Below are 21,612 nucleotides of genomic sequence, written 5' to 3' on the forward strand. Positions count from 1 at the left end.
GTCACTATACGTTGAATTCAATTTCATAACAATTATAAATATTGACTTTCCCTCATTTCAGCTGGGGGTGTGCGATGAATCTGGGAACCTGCATTTGTATCACACGTCCTACGGAGGCCTACAGCAGTCCTTCCAGAGACCGTTTTTGGTAAGTAAAGAAGAGAACTATTGGGTCCGTTTCAATCATCCCCCCGTCACAGTGAAAACAAAAGGTTTTTTTTATATCGTTCGACTTTAATGGTGTTTGGCATGTGCATTACTTAAAATCTCAAGTATTTTTGATCAAGATTTTCAGAAGCAAATGATTATCTATAACGTTCAAGTTGATGTAATAAGAGTGGGACGTTGGAAAGGTAGTTGTCTGCTGAAACTTCAAAGTAATGGGTTAGATTGATTACGCAAGCAATGCTTGTGCTAAATAGGAGTAAAATAATCGACGAAAGTCAAAAGTTCTGTGCTAATTTTTTGTGTCAAGTTTTTGTGTTCAGTTTGCGTTTATAACTTGCGTATACAATTTTCTTTGAATTTCTAGGCCGACCAACCCTAAAATTTTTTCTATGGGAGTCAATATATACTACTTTTGAAGTAATGGCCCTCAGAAAAGTCAATATTTTGATTTCTTGTCCGTTTTTTGAAACGTTCTCTGACTTTTCTCGAAAAAAAAATGGCGAATCTGATATCAAGGGTTTTATCTTAGTTTCTCGGGCAAACTTAATGTTTTGAGCACGTTTCGGGAGGGATGGATCGTAAAGTCTTTGATTTAAAATACTTTGAAGCTTGAATTTTTTTGACTACATATTCGTTTTCGGCTTAAAGAGTGTTGACCCAAGTTTTTTCGCCTTAATTTTTCAAATATTTCTTTTCCAATCAACATCTCTTAATACAATGCTTTATTTTATTAAAGTATTGTATTAAAGCTCCGCTTCGCCTCTGTGTTGAACCTTGAGTCCTAATTTCCTAATTTTTTTGTTCGTGATTTTTGTTTAAGAGTAATGAACGTAGTGAAGACTCTTATATGTCTTGCTGATTTTTTTTATTTTTGTTTCAGGAAAAGTCTTAGAAGTCTTTAATAACTACAGATGTGCATTCATACATATTGATGCATTTATGAATGCAGTTAGGTATATATGCACTTTTTAATTGACGTAAATAGCACTCTCCAAATACGAACGTGGAAATTGCGCGAAAAAACGTGAACGATTTCTAGTTCCGAAAGTGGAATATAATTTTTAGATTTCCAGCGGAATAAAAACTTCGCCTCTTGATCCAGTTTTCTGTAGTTGGATAATTTTGGGACAATTATGTATGGGAACCAAATGTATTGGATTTTTTTTCGGTCAGTTTTGGTCAGTTTGAATTTCGGTCAGTTTTGTCCGGGACATAAATGTCTTGGACACAATTGTCCAGAAACGAGATTCAAGATATATTGTTTTGTTTCAGTCGCTGGAGTGCCACACTAAACAATGTGCTGGCTTCTCTTTTATCGGATGTTCCAGTCTGGTAGCCACAGTAGGAACCGGACTGGGAGCCTACAACCCATCAAGCAGTACAAGTGGAGGGCCAAGTGGGTTCTCTTTCGGCGGATCAGGAGCGAGTAGTGCGGCCATGTCGTCAATATGCATGTGGGACTGTCTAATGCCTACTCATAGGAACAGCAACCTCATCTCAGGTAATTGTGGTCTCCGTTTGTTTTAAGTTTGCAATCGTAAAATTATCCCTAATTTATTTACCGTTAGAATGCGCTTTGGCTTACTTTGCAACCGATGTTGGCCTATGTTTGATTTTTTTTATGATTGAACAAATTACGGTCAATCTACCTATCTTATTTATCTATCTATCTATTTTACTAATTAATTAATGAACTCACTAACTAATTAACTAACTAACTTACTAACTAATTAACTAACTTACGAACGGACGAATTTTATGATGTTGCAATAAGATTTGTCGTGCAATTCTTAGTCACACGAAAGAAATCACTGAAGCCTTAGGCCTTAAACCATCATTTTTTCTCAGAAAGTCAGATTTCCCTCCTTTACGCATTTGCTTGTGTAATGAGCTAAGTTTTACTTCGATGCAACTTTTTTGAATCCAAGTCGCTATTAAAAGTGCTACTTTCGGTGGCACTTCTGAAAGGCATAATACGATGAGAGGCTGGCTGCATTAGCATAATAATATCATTTACATTGACATTTGATTTGTTATGAAGTATCACAGTTGATGCTTTTTAATTCATCATTTGAAGCGAAAAAACCTTTTTGATACGTAAAACAGTACAATTAGTACGCTTGCGGTTAACAAGCGTTATCAAACCGGTATGTAGACTTTTTTCGGGTTACCAACTATTTTAACAGAATCATTTGTATCATTTTACTTTTGGTCCATATGAAATTAATAAACAGAAGTTAATTCGCCCATGTGGCGAAGAGCGAATGCACTTGCTTATAAGGACGAAGATCATTGATTCAAATCCGGCCAGAACCTGTCTAAGCGAAAAATTGTCCGCGCGTCTAAAAATCTTTTTCGGGCCTCTTTTGTCATCTTTTTTGTCGGCTTAGTTCCCGCAGCACCAAATTTGCCAACATTTTAAATATTTTTTGTCAAATTAAAAAGTATTTCAGCATGTTTTGTTTCTGGACAAATAATTGAGTTCCAAAAAGTTTTGCCTGTTTTTTGCCATTTTTTTCATGCTGTTCATTAAAAGTGTTTGGAAGTTGTTTTCTCTGTAAATTCAAGAAGCGTTCTGTTCATTTGGTGCAATGGTTATGCCCATACCTGAGATGGCAATTGCTAGATGTTCGATTCCAGTCGATACTTGTTTTTTGTGGAAACTGAAAATTTTCGAATATTTTAATCTTTCGTGTCTGTTAATTGTTGTCGGCTTAGGTTCCGCAGAGAGGTTCGGTTCCTTTTTTAGCATTTTGAAAGCTCTTTGTAAAGTTTCCAGTTGTGCAGGTAATTTTATTACAGGAATTTTTGTCCTTTTTGCAATTTTTACTGCAAAAGTAAACAGAAGTTAATTCTTTTTTGACAAAAAAAAAACGATTTATTTGAAAGTTTTTTTTCTTCTATTTTATTTCAAGTGATGCGAAGCTCCGCTTCGACTTAGTGTAAAAATATTCAGAAATTTTACAACTCAGTATATTTCGCGAAAAAATATATTTTATTGCATGCGAAGTTGTGTGGTTGCCTTTAGATTATAACAGTCCAATTTATTAAATGTAAGTTTTGTGCTTTTAAAGCTCTATCCGAGTCTTAAGTCGCTTTCTCGCTTGTGTATAGGCAGCTGCAGTTTCACTTTTGTGCCAAATGACCCCATCGCCATGATTCCGTGTTTTTTTAAACCCTTGTGATAAGCAAGGGTATTGCAATCGGGTACAATACTTTTTCCCGTAGATAAGTTTTATTCCTTTTCCCTGATAAATAAATTTGTTCCTATGTATGATTTTATTTTTAAGGCTGTTCTTTTTTCGGATAATTGGTCACTGTCTCAAAGTCTTTACCTCTGAGCTCAATCAGTTTTTTTTAATTAATTTAATTTCTATGAAATTTTAGATCTAGGCTTCCAAGCAGCGTATATATAACGATCAAATTTTGAAATCATTTTGTTTTGCATGACGATGGTTTTTCGGACTCGAGGTTTTGCGACTGAAGTTTTGTTGGCTTAGTTTTCGAATGGTAAATTTCATATATGTGAGTGCGTTCATACTTATTTAAATGAATGCAATGAGGTATATACAAACATAGAAAAGATGAAATCCCTTGCCTCAATTCTATTTGAAAAGATTTATCCAGACGCTTACTTGTTTTATACGAACGCAATCTATCGCTCGTTAGTTATCCCAAATTGGCTAAATGAGCAATTATCAAACCCCCCTTAGTTTAGTTTAAAAAATGATCACAGGTGAAATTTTTACATGAGGTCCAGGCAACAATATGTTCAAGATTATATTTAAAATTCCGTCAAAAACGCGCAGTTTTAAAGTCGAGAATTGACTGATAAAAAGGCTACCCCAAGCATGAATAATCCGTCGCTATCTTCGCAAGTCGGAGCAATAAATTCGTATAAGAATCGAGCTCACTAATCCAACTTACATATTTAAAAAGAACATCTGTTTTGTAGTATACCAAGGAGGCTCCAGTTCCTCTGACAGTTTCTGCAGCGTGACCTACAGTGCCTCCACAAGGGCAATAATAGCGGGAACTGGGAAGGGCGAAGTGCTTCTGTATGACACCAGACAGCGCCGCATCCAGGCCTCTCTGCCTGCATTCACTCATAGTCAATCCCAAGTCAAGTGTCTGGCTCTGGATCCTCTTGGAAATCTGCTGGCTGCCGGGTCCAGAGACGGAGACATTAAGGTATTTCCTATTTATTAACTGCTGTCATTATTTTAACTTTGCACCAGTCAATTTTGTTTTAGAGCCAAGTCATTTTTTGCCAGAACAGGTCAAACATATCGTTTTAAAATTTTCAGAACATTATGTTAACTCCATGCTATTTCAATAATTTCATTTTCTGTTTTCATTAGACGACAGACTTGTCATCAGGGATGGAGCTAGATATCCATAAAGGGGTAGAAACAGATTTTTAAAAAACCCAATTGTAGTCGACCTTTATTGCTCAAGTCAATTAAATTGAACTTCCAACCGCTCTCAAAACATAAAGACGTTTATTTTTCTGACATTTTCTGAGCAATTGGTAAATTAAGAAAAATACTAGAAATAGCGTATTTTTGGAGCTGTCACTCAAAATTAGTGGGAAAAGTTAGTTGGAAAAAGGTCGGTCAACCAGAAATAGCTGACAATACCAAAGGAGAAGACTCTGGAAATATTTGGCAACCAGAATATGGCGCTATTGTGTCACACATATTTTAGTTTGTTTGATCATTTTATTACGTTTGCTTATTGTATTATCCTAGTTGTACCAGTTACCTGCTCTGTTTTCGATTAATTTCCCTTTTTTTATCTAAAAATTTATTAGACTCAAAAGGTTTTGGCTGTTCTTATATCGGCTTAGTAGCCTCATGTTGTCTCATTTGTTAGTAGATTTTTCTCATCTTTTTTAAAATTTGACTGGCGGCTGATTTTTTGTTGGTTAAATGCAATGCTATGCTTGTGTTGTATCTTTTTGGTTTTCCCTGCCGAATGAAGAAAATTAAAACATTATTGATTCTGTTTGGTATTGGTTTACTTTAGACTTACCTAAAAATTTAAATCATAAAAATTTTCAAATCAAAGCGCTTTCTGGTATACTTTTTAGTTACAGTCTGAAAACTTGAAAAAAAAAATAGGAAACAATATTCCTTTTTCCTGTTTCCTTGCATTGGTTCAAACTTTCTAACTGTCTGTTGGTTACTTATTGTTATGTTTTATTTTTTTTTGCAGTAATAACTGGTGGTAAGATTGTGTGCTGCTTGCAGAGCAACCAGCTATCATTGTTTTTTCTATATGTTATTCATCCGCCCTGTTCTGTTGCAGGTGTTCGACTTGAGTTCCTCGAATGTCGTGTTCCACAGTGAAGGTGAGCACAAGCGCAAAGACGGACTGTTCAAGACGGGACCGAGGGGAGTGCTCGATCTGCAGATTTTGTCAAGTGGAGACCACATGTTGTCCTGTGGGTCGGACGGAGCAGTCAAACTGCGCAAATTGACCAACTGTGCAACTCCCATCACGCAATATCTGCTATGAGTCATGTGACCATTACATTTCATCACCTTACATCTGATGATTACGTAATATATGATGAAAGCCCGAATCGTTTGCCTAAAAATCAATACCATGAGAGGCCCAGTGAATGAAGCGAGGACACAAAAATAGCAACGAAAATCGAGAAGTTTTTCCTTTAATCGAAAATTCTTTGAAGATTATATTTGATTTTTTTTGTTTGGAATCTTTGTGCAGTGCTCTATAAGCATAGTTCATGCAATTCAGTTGGCCGCGTATGTTGTATATCGAGTTTAATAGTTAAAGTATTTTTTGAACCAGTAGTAAAATATCGTTGTAGTGAATTGTATTCAAAGAATCTGCAATATTACAAATGTTGTATTTTTTTGAACTGAAGCCGCTTCATTTCGCAGATTTGTCCTTTCTTATGAACTGTTTTGGTTGAATATTAGAATTATATGTGTAAATTGCCATGCAAAACTTTTTTACTATACTTGGGTTAAGTTACAGTCCGTTTTGCCTGCCTGTGGAAGAGCATGATTTTTCTGTCCTGAAGGAAGCAAATTTATTTATTCTTTGATCACCTCAAGTAATTAGCATAGCTACAGACTATATTGCAATTGTAATTAGTTAATCACAAAAATTCAATATTCATACTTAATACTTGTTTCTTTTTAAGCTCCTCAGCTGAATAGATGTTTGTTGGTATCACGAGTCTCATCGCAAAGGCCTGTCTGCCGAATAGAGAGGTGACATTTTTAGAGCTTATAACCCATGCGATAAACAAGGGTATTGCAATCGGGTACTAGACTTTTTTCCCCCGTAAACAACTTTGTCCACAAGATCTTCACTTCTAAAGGATCTTTCATCTGACATGCTCAATCTCTTGAAAATTCAAATAAAAGTACTATCACTTAGGTAGTAATTTGTTCAAGCCCGTTTCAGGTTGTATTTATCTTTTTTTTTTTTAAATCTTTTTTTGGTTCCTGGTTTTCGTCCTAGTTTCTGTCGGTTCATTTTCCGTTTTTTTCTAACTCCATTTTTTTATCTAGTAGGGTTTTGATTCGTTTTTTAAAACATGGGTTTTTTTTCGAGTTTAAACAGTCTTAACTATTACTGAAACTTCGCAAGTTAGTTAATTTACCATGTCTGATTTTGAGTTTTTTGTCTTCATTATTTTCGTTTTTTTTTATTATTCAACTAGTTTCATTCATTTTATATTATATAGAACCAGTCAATTTATTTTGCGTAAATTTGAGGGAAGAGTAAATTCGTTTGAGATTATGTGTTTCAGTTTGGATAGGCTGTAAAAACTTTGAAATTTTTGAAATATTTATGACAACAGTTTTGCTTTCGGCTTAACAGGTTTCGATCCAAAGTTTGTTGCCGCTCTTTAAATGATTTCAATTTTCAATGGCTGTTTATGATTTTCATCTGATGCAAATATGAACTTTTTGTTGTTGTAATTTTCCAACTTTTCTAATATTTTGTCAAGTAATCTTTTCCAACATAATTTTTCAGAACTTTTTGACTTCTTTTTTTTTCATTCACTATTTTGTAGCGCTATGTGTTTTTGCATCGCATGTGTTGCGAAGCTCCGCTTTGCCTCTGTGTGTCCATATTTTTGACATTTGAAATGTCAATCACATCAATTTTAAGATTCAATGAACATAGCTAGTGAAGACTCTTATGTAGATCAAATTACCTTTTCGTGGTTTGACCTTTGGATTTCTTTTTAAGTTCAGCTTATTTCCTTTTAACGTAAGTTAAACTCCATTATCGAACATAATAAGTGTAATGGGTCTCGAAGAACGTGCTCGGCTTCCAATTCCGAAAGTGGAGTCATATTTTTTCAAATTTACCAGTGGAATGAAGTTTTATCTGTTGGTCGAGTTTTCACCAATGTGGATTATTTTTATAAGAACAGTGCCAATGATATATAACGAATTGCGATAATTACACTAGCTATCAGCGTAGTGCATCAGTACGAACCTTCTTTTTTCTAACCTAACTCACTTATTTGGTGGCTTTTTTGCTTTAGTTACGATCTGTAGTAGTGGCAATTTTATAGCTTCTATTATCTGCTTTATTTTTGGCTGGTGTTTGTGGTTTATTAAGCGTCCGTGGCTGAGTGGTTAATGCGTGAGTTTCATTATCTCTAGGTAGCACATCGATTCCGACACCTAGCCGAATTTTTCTAATTCGAGGTTGATTTCTAATTTTTCTTATTGCTTTTTATAGAGCTGCTTTTTGTCGTGTTTTCGCTAGTGTTTAAGAAGCGAAGCTTAGCCTCTGTGTCTTGAAGCATCTGCGCTGTCAAAACAATTTAAGAGTGCGTGCAGTCCTGATTCAATTGTATTTTAAAAATCAACTACTCATTTTAACTTCCCACTAGAAAAGATGATTTGGAAATTATTGAGGATAAGACAGCTATGAATTGCAAGTTGGGATTGCATTATATTCATCTTTGCGTACTCAAGTTTGAGATAAATAGTTCAGAAAACACCTCTTCAAATGGACTGAAAAGACTATGATTGTCTTAGTTATCGAAACTGTTGAAATTTCGGATTAACAACATGCTTAATGAAATGAAATCAGTTTTTGTTGCAACTGCAACTTGTCATTTTTAAAATTTCTTTTTTCGTTATTTTGGCATAGCAAGTGTTGCTTAAAATCTCCCCTGCTCATCGTCGTATGATTTGCTCGGTAAGTTTGCTTACTGAATATACAGAGCAGTCTCAACTGTACTGCGATAATTCGCAGCAAAACCAACTCGCAAAAAGACCGCTTCCAAAAAAGCGACAACTCGCAAAGTTTGGAATTTAATCACATGCCGCCTTAGTAAGTAGCGACTGCTTGCACTTACTTTAGGGACGAGCGGTATAATGCACCTGAATCAGTACTTGTTGCTTGTTTATTGTTCCGACTTTCGATACGAAAGTAACGGAATATTTGTGCTCGGGGTGGGTTTTTTTTCTTCAGACAAATTTCGACTTTTTAACTAGCCATTTTTGACGGAATTTTTTTTATATCATTCAAAAGGTATTGCTGTCTTGTATTTTAAAGAACAGTGCCTGAACACTTAAATTTGAAAAGATATTTCACCTGTGATCATTTTTCACCTGTAAAGTTATGGGGGTTTGAAGATTGCCATTTTGGCCAATTTGGGACAATCAACGCGAGATATATTTCGCGCTATTAACGCGTAAGCGGAGATTTAATCCGTCCTAGAAATTGTTCCAAATTGGTTGAAAGAAGCTTATTTGCCATAATTTATTTGTTACAAGGAGCAAAATCTAATCTTTTGTAGTTTATATGGCGTGTGGGGGGATGATTTTCGTGGAAAAAATTTCAAATTTTAGAAAAAAAAAATTTTCATTTTTTTTATATTTAGTTTGTTAATGATATTTATGTTATTACTACTCCATAAACCTTAAAAGGCAGTCGGAACATCAGGGCTTCGCCCTGGTACGAGCAGTCTTGTTTTGTTATATTTGAAGATGAAAAAATAAGAGAGAGTTGTATTTTGTTGCGAGTCGTCTTTCTTTCCAAATTGTCGGTATTATGAGTCTCAATATTGAAAACAGTGCGAGACAAGTCATTTCGGAATATCCACAAGTGTCTCAAAAAATTTCCAATACAAAAGTGGATAATAGCCGAAATTTCAACACGTTAAAATGATCTCGATAATGGTATGTCTATTTGTCAAGTCGAAATTTCGAAAAGCCCAATCTCAAAAACCGAAGAAATGCGTGCTTGGCTGATATTTTCCGCGAGCCTTATGATGCACGTGAATCTGTGGTAAGCTAATCTACCTTTCTATAAATACAAAAAAAGTAATGTCACGTCTTACATCCGGGACGGCAGTGATGTTATATCAAAGTTTTGATTGCTCTTCTTTATTGCATTGCTGGAGTATCTGTCAATCAACTCCTCGAAATTTGTAGAAAAAACTTTCGAAAGCGTCATGTCATAATTTTCCATGCCGTTTCAAAATTTTTGTAATAATTAATCCTCATCCTTTTGAAAAATAGTTCTTAAAGTGCAAATCAGATTAAGAAACATCAATTGAACGAAGTGACAGCTGGTTTAAGAAGTCGATGAAACAATTTAGGGCTAAAGAGCAATGTACCGTAGTCTGCAACACAGACTAGCCGACAATTTTTCTGTATTTTTTCCTTATCTGATGCTTGTACTCTTTTTTTTAGGTTAGCAATGCCTAAAACATGATTGAAGATGTTATCATCATTGATCAGAAATTGTTATAAACAGCGTGAGTATCCAGTAGTGTAATTTGATCGAAAGCGTAAGGGTCCAGTTGCTTTAATCTCAGATGATGAAATATTTAAAAACGAATCAAAAATCTCATCGTTCGAAACCAAAAACATTCCATTCAATTTGCTGTTTGTATGAAAAAAGTGGCCGAATTGTAGTTGTAAATGATTTCTTTTGTTCCAGGTTCAGCTGTGATCGGAAATGCAGCCCAGTCAACGAAAAGTTCGCCATCTATTTTTGGTCTGTCAGGTTTGATTTCGAGTCAGTTCTTCCGTCGTCCTAATCTAACTCAGATCTGCTCCAAGGCTACTCTGAACACAGTGAGCAAGAAGCCACTACTTCCGCCGGTATACAGGCGACACAAGAAGTTCGATGCTATGAAGGGAAATCCACAGAGGAAAGGAATCATAGTCAAATTGCTGATCAAGAAACCAAAGGTTAGGCTGATTTTGCTTTTTTCGTATCGAATATTTAGCTGGTCAATAGTAAGGCAAATTTCTATCTCCAATAACGAACAAAGTGGTATTTATTTAAAGATTTCCCTGCAGAATAAAAAAAAATACATGAGCAGTTTTCTCTAATGAGTTAGTTTTATGAAAAAAAGTCGATCTTGAGTTATTTTAAATGAAGGGAGCTTTGAGGTGATCTGTTTTTTCTTTGAAACCCTGTTTTTTTTTGAAATTTTAAAATATTAGTGAAACGTTTCTTTTTGGGTTGAGACTTCTCCATTTGACCAATGTCTGTTTGCTATGTTTAATTAATAAAGCAAGAGGAAATACAGGTTTATTAGTGGAGATGATCAACTTCTTGCTGTAGGATTTGTGAATTGGTGAAATTGTTCCGAATTCATTTTTTTGTGTCTTCATCTTTCATGCAGGCGTTTTCATCCCTAAAAACTAGCAATTTTTATTAGCTGTGAGCCAATGAAAAGTAAGGTAGTTGAATCTTACCTAACATGTATGTTTCAGAAACCCAATTCGGCCAATCGAAAGTGTGCATACGTGAGACTCGCAGATGGAAGCCACGTTTATGCTTACATACCAGGTCAGTTGATGATAATTTAAACGGATCCAGAGCCAAGTTTCTAATTTACAAATCTTCATTGCATGCTTCTTGTGAAATATGCAAAATGTGCGAGTCCACAAGTATTCCTTGATATTTTCGATTTTCAAAACTCCAAGCACCTGTTAATTCTACTTAGAGACTGATATATCCCTAAATTCTCTTATTTTCTTCCAAAAAAAATCAGTTAATTGTTTCTGTTTGATCTTGGAAATGAAGTTTTTTTGAAATCATTTTCCAAAGAGAACAGGTCAAATTACGCGTTTATGCATGTTTTGTATTTTGGTTAATTTTCTTAGCTGGGAATTGTTGCTTTTCACTAGCCAAAGTATCATGAGGGCCTCGAACCACCGACCTTTCGACTGAGAGCAGGAGATTTTAGCCTCTTAATCACCGCTCACCTCTTTTGTTACAGGAATCGGTCACAGTCTTCAAGAGCACAACGTGGTTCTTATCCAGGGAGGAGGGCCTCAGGATGTTCCCTACGTGTACTGTTCAGTCATCAGAGGGAAGCTGGATTGTCCTTTGCCGGCACACAAAATCAAGAAGAAGAAAAAATAACTGTTATACTTAAAGGTCTGGCCGTGTAATTAGAGACAGTGAAGTTAAGATTGAGATGTATTTTTGTTTTATTTGATCCCCCAGTGGTGTTTTTATTTACGAAATTGAAAATCAGAAATGCACACTTTCTTTACTATTAAGTTGTGAGAAAGGTCTCAGATGAAGATGTTGCCTTTGTTAAGTGTGCGAAATGCTCCAAAACGAGGACTTCTGAAAGCCAAGCAATCAAAGAAAAAACGAACTCCGCTAAAAATCTGTTTGCTTTGATGATTATCAAGTCTTACTACTTGCTTTGTTGGATAACTGCATTGAGAACTTCTCATTGATGAACCTTTTTTCATTATCTTCAATGAGAAGGATCGGTGTAGCTCTTAAAAGTCACTTTTCTATCTTTTTTAAGCTTATCTAGAATTATGATCGTGATGATGAAATTCAAACGGTGCATACCAATCTCTGGCAAACCAATGCGTAATATCGACTTTTTTCGGGCTAACAAGTTTGAAACAAAATCACTGAATCATTTGGTCAGCTTAATTGATTGGTTTATCAAGCTCTTGGTATTAATTTGGTCTGTTTAGCGTAGAATGTAGCTTTCATGCTTGGGACAACGACCTTGGATGCGAATCCCGTCAAGACCTGTTTTTTTGCAGACGAAAAGTTTTCCGCGTAACAACAAATATTGTCTGACTATTGTTTGTCTGCTTAATAAGAGTCAATGACCGCAGTTCAGAATCTTTTATAGGTCGTGATTGTTTTTTTTCAGGAAAAGTCTTGAAGTGCTCTAAAACCAAAAGAAAGTGCATTCATACTTATAAATGCACATATGAATGCCTTTTAGTATCAATGCACATTTTGAGTTCAATTGATCATTTGCTAGAAGGTAGTTAAAATGCACTCTCCAATTTCCAAAATGCACTCAAATTTGAGGTGACATGCACCTCTCCAGTGCTGACATGATCTGAATAGCAATAATAATACAACACAGAATTTGGCTAAAATCTTTCTAGAGTTCGAAGTACGACTGAAAAGGCTTGAGCATAAAATTACACGATTGCCTGCGACAAAAAATAATCGGTCATATTTATTTGTTGCTCATGAGTTGTTAATAATGACAGTACTAATAGTTAAAAGGGCTCGAAATTTTAAACAGCTTTTGAATTGAGAATTTTCGAAGTTTTATGAATTTTCGAGTATTTTAAAACAATGCGAAGTTGTCCTTTTTGGGATGAATGTGACGAAAAGGGAGCGACTGTTTAAAGTTGGAATGCTGCAGTTTTCATTTCAAGGTTTAAGATGGAAGAGTGGGAAGGTGATAATGGTTTATTCAGTATTGACACAGATCTGTATCCCCAGGAAGAGAAGCGAGCAAGGACTGTTCAAAATACAAATCAATTATTCGACCCTACAGAGCATTTCGGGTTCTGGTTCGAAGCCGAAGACGACCCAGTCAGATTTGACCCGAATGCAGACAATAATTCGGATACTTTGATCACACATCTCATGCACAGAGCGAATGCCGCTTTTGCGAGAAACGAGTTTAAAAAGTGCATCGAAGAAATTGAAAGTCTCAAGCGCAGAGTCCCGAATCTCAAAAGGTGAGGTGAGTTTAAAACTATATAAAAGAAAGTCCAGAGATTTTGTTGTCTCGTCCAATAGGCTTTTTTAATTATATTCCACATCAAACCGTTGGTCATTAAAAGCAATGAAAAAGGTGAGTACTCATATATAGGTCTTGGTGATTTTTTTTCAGGAAAGTCTTAAAATTTGTTCACGCTCACTGTTGATTTTCCGCGGTTTGCCTTTTGATTTTTTGAGTTCTCTTCATTTCTTTTGTTAAAAGGAAGGCAAACTCCACTATGGGACAGCAAAAATGCAAAGGTTACGAAAAACGAAATTGACTTCTAGTTTCGAAAATCGAAGTTAATTATCAGATTTCCCAGCGAAATAAAGTTTTTCAAATTGGGTTAATTTCATCAAAAAATGTCTCATAAATTGTTCTACAAATTCAAAGAGCTTTAAGCCATCTACTTTTTTGTTCGAATTTCAAAAGTTGAAGGTTTTTCATAAAACAAGTCAGTTTTTTTTAAGTTTCCGTGCGTTCATTACTCTTTTCCAACTGTCAGATGGCTATGTTAATTAGTGTATTTTGAAATCTTGAAAATTCCCGTGAAAACAACCGTGGCGCAGATGCCTGGACGTGAGACTCCTAATCAACAGGATGGATTTTCTAACTTGGACCATTTAAGTAGTTTTATTTGTCGAATGTTTGCTGCATGAAAATGGAAATTTGGTAGAAACTGTAGCTGCTTTATTGGTGGCTAGTGTTGGTAAAAATACTAGTGGGCGTGGAGAAGATTTGAGAATGTGATACTCCTAATCTCAACAATTTTTTTTCAACGTGTATTTCTAATCTTTTTCTTATTTTGTTTTGTTTTGCCTTTTTAAAGCTCTTTTTGCATTTTCCTCGCTTGTGTTTAAGAAGCATAGCTTCGCCTCTATGTAAACCATCAAATTGACTACGAATTTGAATATTTTTAATTAGAGACGACTAGAGAAGACTTAATTTGTAAAATTAATGAACGATAAAAACAATAACTGGATCAAATGTCTTAGCTCCATGGAAAATCATTTCGACATCAATTCGAGAATAAAAAACAGTTCACTAAATAATTCCTTGTTAATCCAGTGAGTTTAAAAGTGGTAGTCGTGGAGGCTAAAAATGGAAAATACGTGTGACATATTAGTCTTTCTGTTCTACAGAATAGTGATTGCCAGTGCTAACTTGACGGAAGCCTGTTGCTACATCGAACTGAAGATGGACGAAAAGGCAAAACAGTTGACACGTGAGGTGCTCATCAGCTGTGAAAGCCCTGAAGATTACATAGGTAGGATGCGTGTCTAATTAAGTGGTTCGGTTACTAAGAGTCGATGAATGTAGTTAAGACTCATATTGGTCGCGATGATTCTTTGTTTTTTAGGAAAAGTCTTAAAAATTGTCCGTTTGGGCTCAAATTCATTTTTCGCGGCTTGACTTTTGACTTTTGAGTTCAGTTCATTTCCTCTTTTAAAAGGAAGGTAAACTTCACTATCGAACAGCAGAAGTGTAAAGGTCACAAAAAACGTGATTGACTTCTATTTTCGAAAATTGAATTTAATTTTCAGATTTCCCAGCGAATTAAAAACTTAACTATTGATCCATTTTTCTCAAATTTAGTTAATTTCATTTAAAAAGTGTCAATTATAAATTGTTCTTGAAATTCAATGAGCTTTAAGGCCCTATTTTTTTTCTTTTTCTTTTTTTTCTTTTTTTCCTTTTTTTCATTACTCTTTTCCAACTGTCCGTTGGCTCTGTCCGTTGGAAGGCGCCTTTAGAAAATTTTTAGGGTCGGTCACCAAGTATTGAAATATCAAAATAGTACAAAGGGGGACTCTTTGGGTCGGCAGGGGGTCGAATCCCTGAAGGGGCGTGGGGGGGGGGGCTTGCAAAAGGGGGAAATAGTCAAAGAGATCCTTTTGTCGTGAGAAGTTTTCCGGTTTTCATCACTAATACTTTTTGATTGTGTGCGCAGATATAACAGGTGTCGCCCTTTTTTCGGAATCTTCTGATTCGGTGTTACATAAATCAGCTAGTGCTAGATGAATAAGATGAAAGGACATTTAGACGACAAATGAAAGTTGAAACTTGTAAATTGAGACATGTCATATGACAACAGTCGTCTTAACAGCTGTCGTCTTGGTTGCTGGACACAGGCCGGCTGAATAAACTGATGGCTTCATAATCGTTGCGTAAGACGCAAGTTATAAATGACATAATTGCGAACTCTGGATCTTTTTATTTATTTCGCCCAAAAATCAATATTTCAAATTTTTTCAACTGGATTTATTTTGCTTCAATCTGGTTAGCTAGAATTAGAAAACGTTTCAAACATTTTTCACAAGCCGAATCAGCCAAAATTTATAATTAAGCCAAAAATTTGGATGGTTTGGAAAACTATGCAAATTTGTTTTAATTAAGCTGCAGAGTTTCACACAGACCAGAAAAAAGACACAGAAAGTAGCTCCTGGAAATAAAGTGCCCAACACCTACTCAAAATATGGCCTTGTTGGAAATCGGCTAATGATTAAATTGATCGAATTTGTATTAACCAAGCCAGTGGCGGATTTAGGAGGGGGGGGGGGGCGGGATGGGATTTGACGCCCTCCCTTCCCCCTCATGTATTCGACCCTAAAATTTTTCTAAAGGCGCCTTAGGCGCCAATATAAATAAATTTTGAGAAGGGAGCGCGCGCCGAAAAAACGTGATTTTTTGGACAAAACTTTTAAAAAAGTGCCTAAAAATGCTTTTTTTGGAATGTTTTTTAAAAATTTGGCAAATTTGGTATTTAGGGATGTTGCTCAAATTCGTTACCCAAATTTCGTTGCCCAAATTTCCTCTAATGTTTTATGATTAAAGTTGGAGGCCAGCCTGTCATCAATTTTTGTCTAATTCTGTCTGAAAATTGAAAATGTTCAAACCGGTTTTTCTGGACACAAACATTGTCGAGTTTTCTTTTTAGAATTCGAATCATGACCACAAGGGCTCTAATATGGCACCACAATTTACGAGATTTCCTCGAGGTAGTCAAAATTGGCTGGAAAAAAACTGATTCGAATTCAAAGTTCCTTCGACTACGGTAGTGGTCGAAACAATAATATTATTGCTGCCCAGTACCTTATTGAACAGCTAAGGTAGTTCAATCTGGGCTTAGACTTTTCTTGTTCGAAACGTTGGAAGGAAATCGACTCATCTGACGCTTCAGTTAAATCTGAGAGGTGGAAGGCTAGTTTTTTTGTTATATTTACACCAGCTGATATTAGTGTCATATTACGAACATTATAAAACAAGAAGAGCAATGTCTCAATACGAACTCAACTTTTTTTTCCAACTTCTGGCGCAAATAAAAGTGCTCGTTTATTTGGTGGCACTTTTGGAGCATTATATCTGGTTTGCTTGTGCTTCATTGCATTTTATCTTGAAATCTGGATTATTGATGTCTTGTTACTATTTGATGAAAACAGAAATTCTGAAAATTAATGGGGTTTGGTTTAGGAAATTATTCTTAAAGACGTTGTAGGAATTTTTTGTATTTTTCGCAAAAAATATGTTTGTCGAACTACCGATGTTCAACATAGTGGTGCAAATTGAAAGAGCGGCTACACCCATTTGAGCTGAATGTTCCGCTAATCGATTTTGTACTCGACGTTCTACGTCCTTCTAAAATTTCAGTAGGGCAATATCCAACCATTTTTTGGAGTATTTTCATTTTCTCGAAAACTACCCTGCCAAATCTGAGTTTAGGGGTAATATAAAATAAACGTTTTAAGAAATTTTTCTGCATAACGGCTAAGCCATATATTTTGTGGAAAAGCATGAGCTGAGCGTTTGAATATTCAAATTTTGTTCATTTTGTCCTGATAGTTTAAATCAGCTTTGTACTTATATCAACTTCGCTTATGAACAATTAAGTTTTGATGTTTAGGTTGTTACAAAGTGTGGAGAAAGTTAGGGAGCATGCAGAATAGCCATGCCCAACAATTTGCTCTAGATTTGATCACGATTCATTATGACCCTCACAACTTCTTCGCCCTCTATTCAGTCGCCACTTCCAAAGACCTCAACTTGCTCTCCAAAACTACCAAGGGAAAGCAATTTGGCCTAGATACTATCAAAGTTCGACTCCTTCTTAGAGCCATGTTTTTGAGCCAAGCTGCAGTCGCGTGTAATGATTCTTTCTTTGCTACAAGATATCAAAAACTGAGCCAGGTTTCTTCCCAAGCTGTCGAATGTCTGAAATCCGAATCAGCGTTAACTGAAGAAGAAATTGATCATGCGCGTGGAACGGAGAGATCAAATAGTTGTCTGTTTGATGTAAACAAATTACCGAATGATGTTTTGATGGGTCTTTTTGACTCAAACTGTGAGCAAAGCATCAAATTTTTTGGAATTTTATGCGATAGTTTTGTCGATCATTTTTTGTTTAGTGTGTCATTAAACTAATTTGTTTATTTACTACCCGCACCGAGAGCCAATGGTTTTCAATCAATTATAAAGGATTTCCGACTCAAAATTAATCCATTAGAATCCAGTACTTGTAAAATTCAGGCCACGAAATCGATTATATTGCCATTATAATTGATTATTTTTGAGGAAAAAATCCAATTATAATCGATTAGAATCCATTATTTTTGGCACTGAAATCGATTATTGTGTCAAGAAAATCCATTATAGACGATCATTTTTGAGGTAAAAATCCATTATAATCTATTATAATCCATTATTTTTGGCACTGGAATTGATTATTTTGTCAAGAAAATCCATTATAATTCATTTTAGTTCGCTAATTAGGCTATTATTTTTTTTCGTTCTAATTATGTCCGGAAGAAAAACGCAAATTAAAAGATGTAAAATAACAAAATTTTCCTAAAAACATGCATATATGAAACAACATAAAAATGTTTACATGTTCATCTTTACATTGTTTACATTTCTAAGACTTCTCCCATTTCTCTTCTATAGGTCATATCATCGGGTCGGGGAACAAGTGACCTCAGCGGGCATCGGTAGTAGAGCCAGTGACCTCAGCGGGTATCGGGTAGGAGAACCAGTGACCTCAGCGAGCATCGGGTAGGAGAACCAGTGACCTCAGTGGGCGTAGGGTAGGAGAACCAGTGACCTCAGCAATGTCTGTTTGAGCTGAATTAAAAAAACACACACTTACAGAGGCACATACGGACAAGGAAACGGTTCCAATATAAACTAATTGGCGCCAAAATATCAAGATCTTTAGCTAAAATTTATACAGTGGAATTTGATTGGCTGATATTAGCCAATCGAATTAAAGCAACAGGGTCAGGCATTTCATTTCAATCAATTTTTCCAGCAGAAAAAAAAAGATTAGCCTAGTTTAACGGAAATGTGATACTTTTTCAAATATTAAAATGATTTTCTTGTTTTTTTATGAAGTTTTTCCCTGAGGGAAAAAGTTCAGAAAAATTGCTTCAACGGAGAAAGAAGTTTCATCTTTTTGGACAATTTGGTCAATAATTTTATCTACTCGAAATAGAAGCACACAGACAGACGCACATATAGGCAGATTTACAGAGGATTATCCGGACACAAACAGACGAAAAGACAGAAACACAGACATACGCAAACAGACGCAAAAACAAGCACAAAGAGGCACATATAGAGATGCACAAAGAGACGCAGAGACAGTGCATAAAGAGACCTAAATGCAGACCCGCAAACAGACGCACAAATAGACGCAGAGACATGCGCACCTAGACACCCAGACACGCACGTATACAGACATAGACACAGGCGCACATACAGCTATACATATTGACACACTTACAAAAGCACACATGGGCACACAAACAGATGCGCATGCTTGCATACGCACAATCAGACGCACATTAAGACGTAGAGACAGACGCAGTTAGATGCACACAGACAGATGTACATAAAGGCAGACTTACAGAAGCTTATGCGAACACCAAGAATAGAAACACATAGAGATACATAGATACGCATAAACAGACGTTCAAACAACACACATAGAGACGCAGAGACAGTCGCATATAGTGACTTACAGACAGACGCACAGGTGGATGTACTAACAGACCCACAGACAGACGCACAAACAGGCGCACAGACATACGCTCCTAGACACCCAGACATGCACGTATACAGACATAGAGACAGGCGCAAATATCGGTTTACATATTGACAAACATATTTAGGCTCATGTGGACATCGAAGCGCACAGGCAGACGGACATATTGGCCCATTTATAGAGGCTTATCTGGACACAAAAAGACGCATAAACTAACGCTCATATAATCACAGAGACCCACATACAAACACACATAGGCATACAAACATTTACCCATAAGGACACAATTACAGAGGAGTGTACGTACTTATAAACTAACGCATATACAGGCTCATAGACAGACGCATAATAGACGCACAAAGCGACGTACAGGTAGATACAAAAGCGCACAAATATAGGCGTAGACAGACGTATAAACAGATGCACTAAAACACGCACAGAAATACGCGCCTAGACACTCAATTACGCATGTACAGACCCGCATATAATCACAAAGACCCACATACAAACACACAGGCATACAAATGATTACACATAAAGACACAAATACAAAGGCGAATGCGGACACAAATAGACATACAAACAGACGCACATAGCAAAGTCACGTACTGACACAGCTCTAAAACCGAAAGATGCCCGTATAATCTGATCCAGCTCCCCATTTTTTAATTTTAATTATTAACTTTAGGTGTTTGACGAGAACAGCGTAAACCTCTATCAACACGCAGTGTATTTAGTCAATCGGTGAAGTTAGTGGCAAGCCAGGTGCCAAGCTACTAAACACACTTCTAACCTCAACACTAATTACATTGACGTTCTCTTTACTGTCACAGATAAAACTTTCGGCCTTTTCAGCATACTTAATATGGAGGCACGGTTCTCTTATTGCACAACTGAATCATAAGTTATAATCGTTGCGTTTAATTGTCGTTCTGGTGTCTTTACTTTCAAATCTTCGTTGCGTTCAATCGTTGCGTTTAATTGTCGTTCTGTTGTCTTTACTTCCAAATCTTGGTTGCGTTCATCGATTTCTCTCATCAATATTTCAATTTCTCTCCTCGATTTTTATGTTTACTGCCAAAACGCGGGTCTAGGACAACAAGCCGACGGGACTTCAAGCCGAAGGGACTTGAAGCCGAAATTAAAACTTTACAGGCACCTCAAAACACAATTTCATCATCTGTAAAACGTTGCTTTTCAAAATTTTTGGCAAGTTTAGTCCATGATAAGCGTTTTTCATGACAATGCACCATTTGTGATTGGCATCCGTTAATAACATCAGCCGGTTTTTGAAATTCATGAATTATAAACATGAAAAATGCCTTCAACCATGTTTTAATTTTAAACTTTCCGAAACATCATTTGGAGGCTCAAATTATATGCAAACGCCAATAACTAGGGAAGAAAGATCATGAAATTCAGAAATTCTTCAAAAAAGTTTTCAAATTATTCATATTTCACGACTTTATAAGGAATTATTCGGCTTGAAGTCCCTAATTTTACAATTCGGCTTGAAGTCCCGTCGGCTTGATGTCCGGCACCCCCAAAACGCATCGGCCTCTGTCTGTTTATTCTTGCTGCCAAATCGTTTACTGCCAAATCGCATGTGCATCTGTTTGCATCTTTTACTCGCAACGGCCTCTTTCTGTTCTGGTTCAGAGCTAGCGTTTGAAGCAAAATCGTCGTGACATTCGCATGATAGCTGCCGGACGTTTTTGCTGAAATTTTTCTGTCGCTTCAGTACTCCAGTAGCATCTTCTACCGTTTATTTCTCAAGTTGCTCAGCTGAGTTAATGATATTCTGAATTTAACCTTTTAGATCGGAACCGCACAAAGGTTCGCAACCGAACAAGTGTTTTGTGCAGAGACAAAAACTCGTATTCTTTATTCGGTTGGCAGTCAGAATTAATGAACTGGATCGGTCCGATCATAAAATAGCTGAAAGTTCTTTGTGATGTTTTTTAGATAACAGATAGATCGGTTATTGTGTCTGGTATTTTTCGTAGTTCGCAGTATTCTTTTAGGTCCATCCTGGCTGGTACAGGCTGCACGTTGTTTGATTACAAGTATTCGAAGTAGAATTCTCGGAAATCAGAGCTTGAAAGCTTTTATGAGACAATCGCTTACCCACTTCAGCAGGTCTGGACCCGCACTCTACAAAATAAAAAAATGTATCTCAACACGTTCATTGAACCTTTTTGTTCGTAAAACTTTTTTTGAGTAAATTTAATACTGACCTACCCGAGTTTGCGAACAGAGCTTAAAAAATACAACACCAGAAAACAAAAAAGACGATCGGAAAAAAAGAACAAGCGTTGAGAACAAAAAGGGTAAAGCTAGCTTAAATGCTTTAAATGATCAAGCACAGCTCGCTGCATTCTTGTGCATAATTTGA

The 21,612-nt window shown here is 36.2% G+C and overlaps 4 protein-coding genes across 5 annotated transcripts in view; all 4 read left to right on the forward strand.

Moving 5' to 3' along the window:
• Window positions 1-6,325, forward strand: part of LOC134848361 (dmX-like protein 2) — a 37,177-nt gene extending 30,852 nt beyond the window's left edge. For both annotated transcript variants that reach the window (XM_063865769.1, XM_063865770.1), the window contains 4 exons: window positions 62-148; window positions 1,441-1,669; window positions 4,124-4,359; window positions 5,479-6,325. In XM_063865769.1, coding sequence (XP_063721839.1) covers window positions 62-148; window positions 1,441-1,669; window positions 4,124-4,359; window positions 5,479-5,688 — 762 coding nt within the window. In that variant the 3' untranslated portion in view covers window positions 5,689-6,325. The remainder of the gene's footprint in view (window positions 1-61; window positions 149-1,440; window positions 1,670-4,123; window positions 4,360-5,478) is intronic.
• The window catches only part of LOC134848232 (pre-rRNA-processing protein TSR1 homolog), a 311,724-nt gene that overhangs the window by 139,923 nt on the left and 150,189 nt on the right, over window positions 1-21,612 (forward strand). The window lies entirely within an intron of this gene.
• Window positions 9,865-11,676, forward strand: LOC134848282 (small ribosomal subunit protein uS12m-like). Its single transcript, XM_063865676.1, has 4 exons — window positions 9,865-9,937; window positions 10,123-10,376; window positions 10,908-10,983; window positions 11,417-11,676. Exons 1-4 carry the CDS (start codon window positions 9,901-9,903, stop codon window positions 11,560-11,562), a joined length of 513 nt encoding a protein of 170 aa, XP_063721746.1. The 5' UTR covers window positions 9,865-9,900; the 3' UTR covers window positions 11,563-11,676.
• Window positions 12,853-17,599, forward strand: LOC134848664 (uncharacterized). The gene is made up of 3 exons (XM_063866182.1): window positions 12,853-13,157; window positions 14,323-14,447; window positions 17,082-17,599. Exons 1-3 carry the CDS (start codon window positions 12,856-12,858, stop codon window positions 17,597-17,599), a joined length of 945 nt encoding a protein of 314 aa, XP_063722252.1. The 5' UTR covers window positions 12,853-12,855.

The sequence above is a fragment of the Symsagittifera roscoffensis genome, chromosome 6, assembly GCF_963678635.1.
Source record: "Symsagittifera roscoffensis chromosome 6, txSymRosc1.1, whole genome shotgun sequence".
Classification (NCBI taxonomy): domain Eukaryota; kingdom Metazoa; phylum Xenacoelomorpha; order Acoela; family Convolutidae; genus Symsagittifera; species Symsagittifera roscoffensis.

Coding starts and splice junctions, on each gene's coding strand:
- LOC134848282 (XM_063865676.1), top strand. CDS start 9,901: ATGTTATCATCATTGATCAGAAATTGTTATAAACAGC. Junction 10,377..10,907: donor TGCTGATCAAGAAACCAAAG/GTTAGGCTGATT, acceptor TGTATGTTTCAG/AAACCCAATTCGGCCAATCG. Junction 10,984..11,416: donor CGTTTATGCTTACATACCAG/GTCAGTTGATGA, acceptor CTTTTGTTACAG/GAATCGGTCACAGTCTTCAA.
- LOC134848664 (XM_063866182.1), top strand. CDS start 12,856: ATGGAAGAGTGGGAAGGTGATAATGGTTTATTCAGTATTGACACAGAT. Junction 13,158..14,322: donor AGAGTCCCGAATCTCAAAAG/GTGAGGTGAGTT, acceptor TCTGTTCTACAG/AATAGTGATTGCCAGTGCTA. Junction 14,448..17,081: donor AAGCCCTGAAGATTACATAG/GTAGGATGCGTG, acceptor TTTGATGTTTAG/GTTGTTACAAAGTGTGGAGA.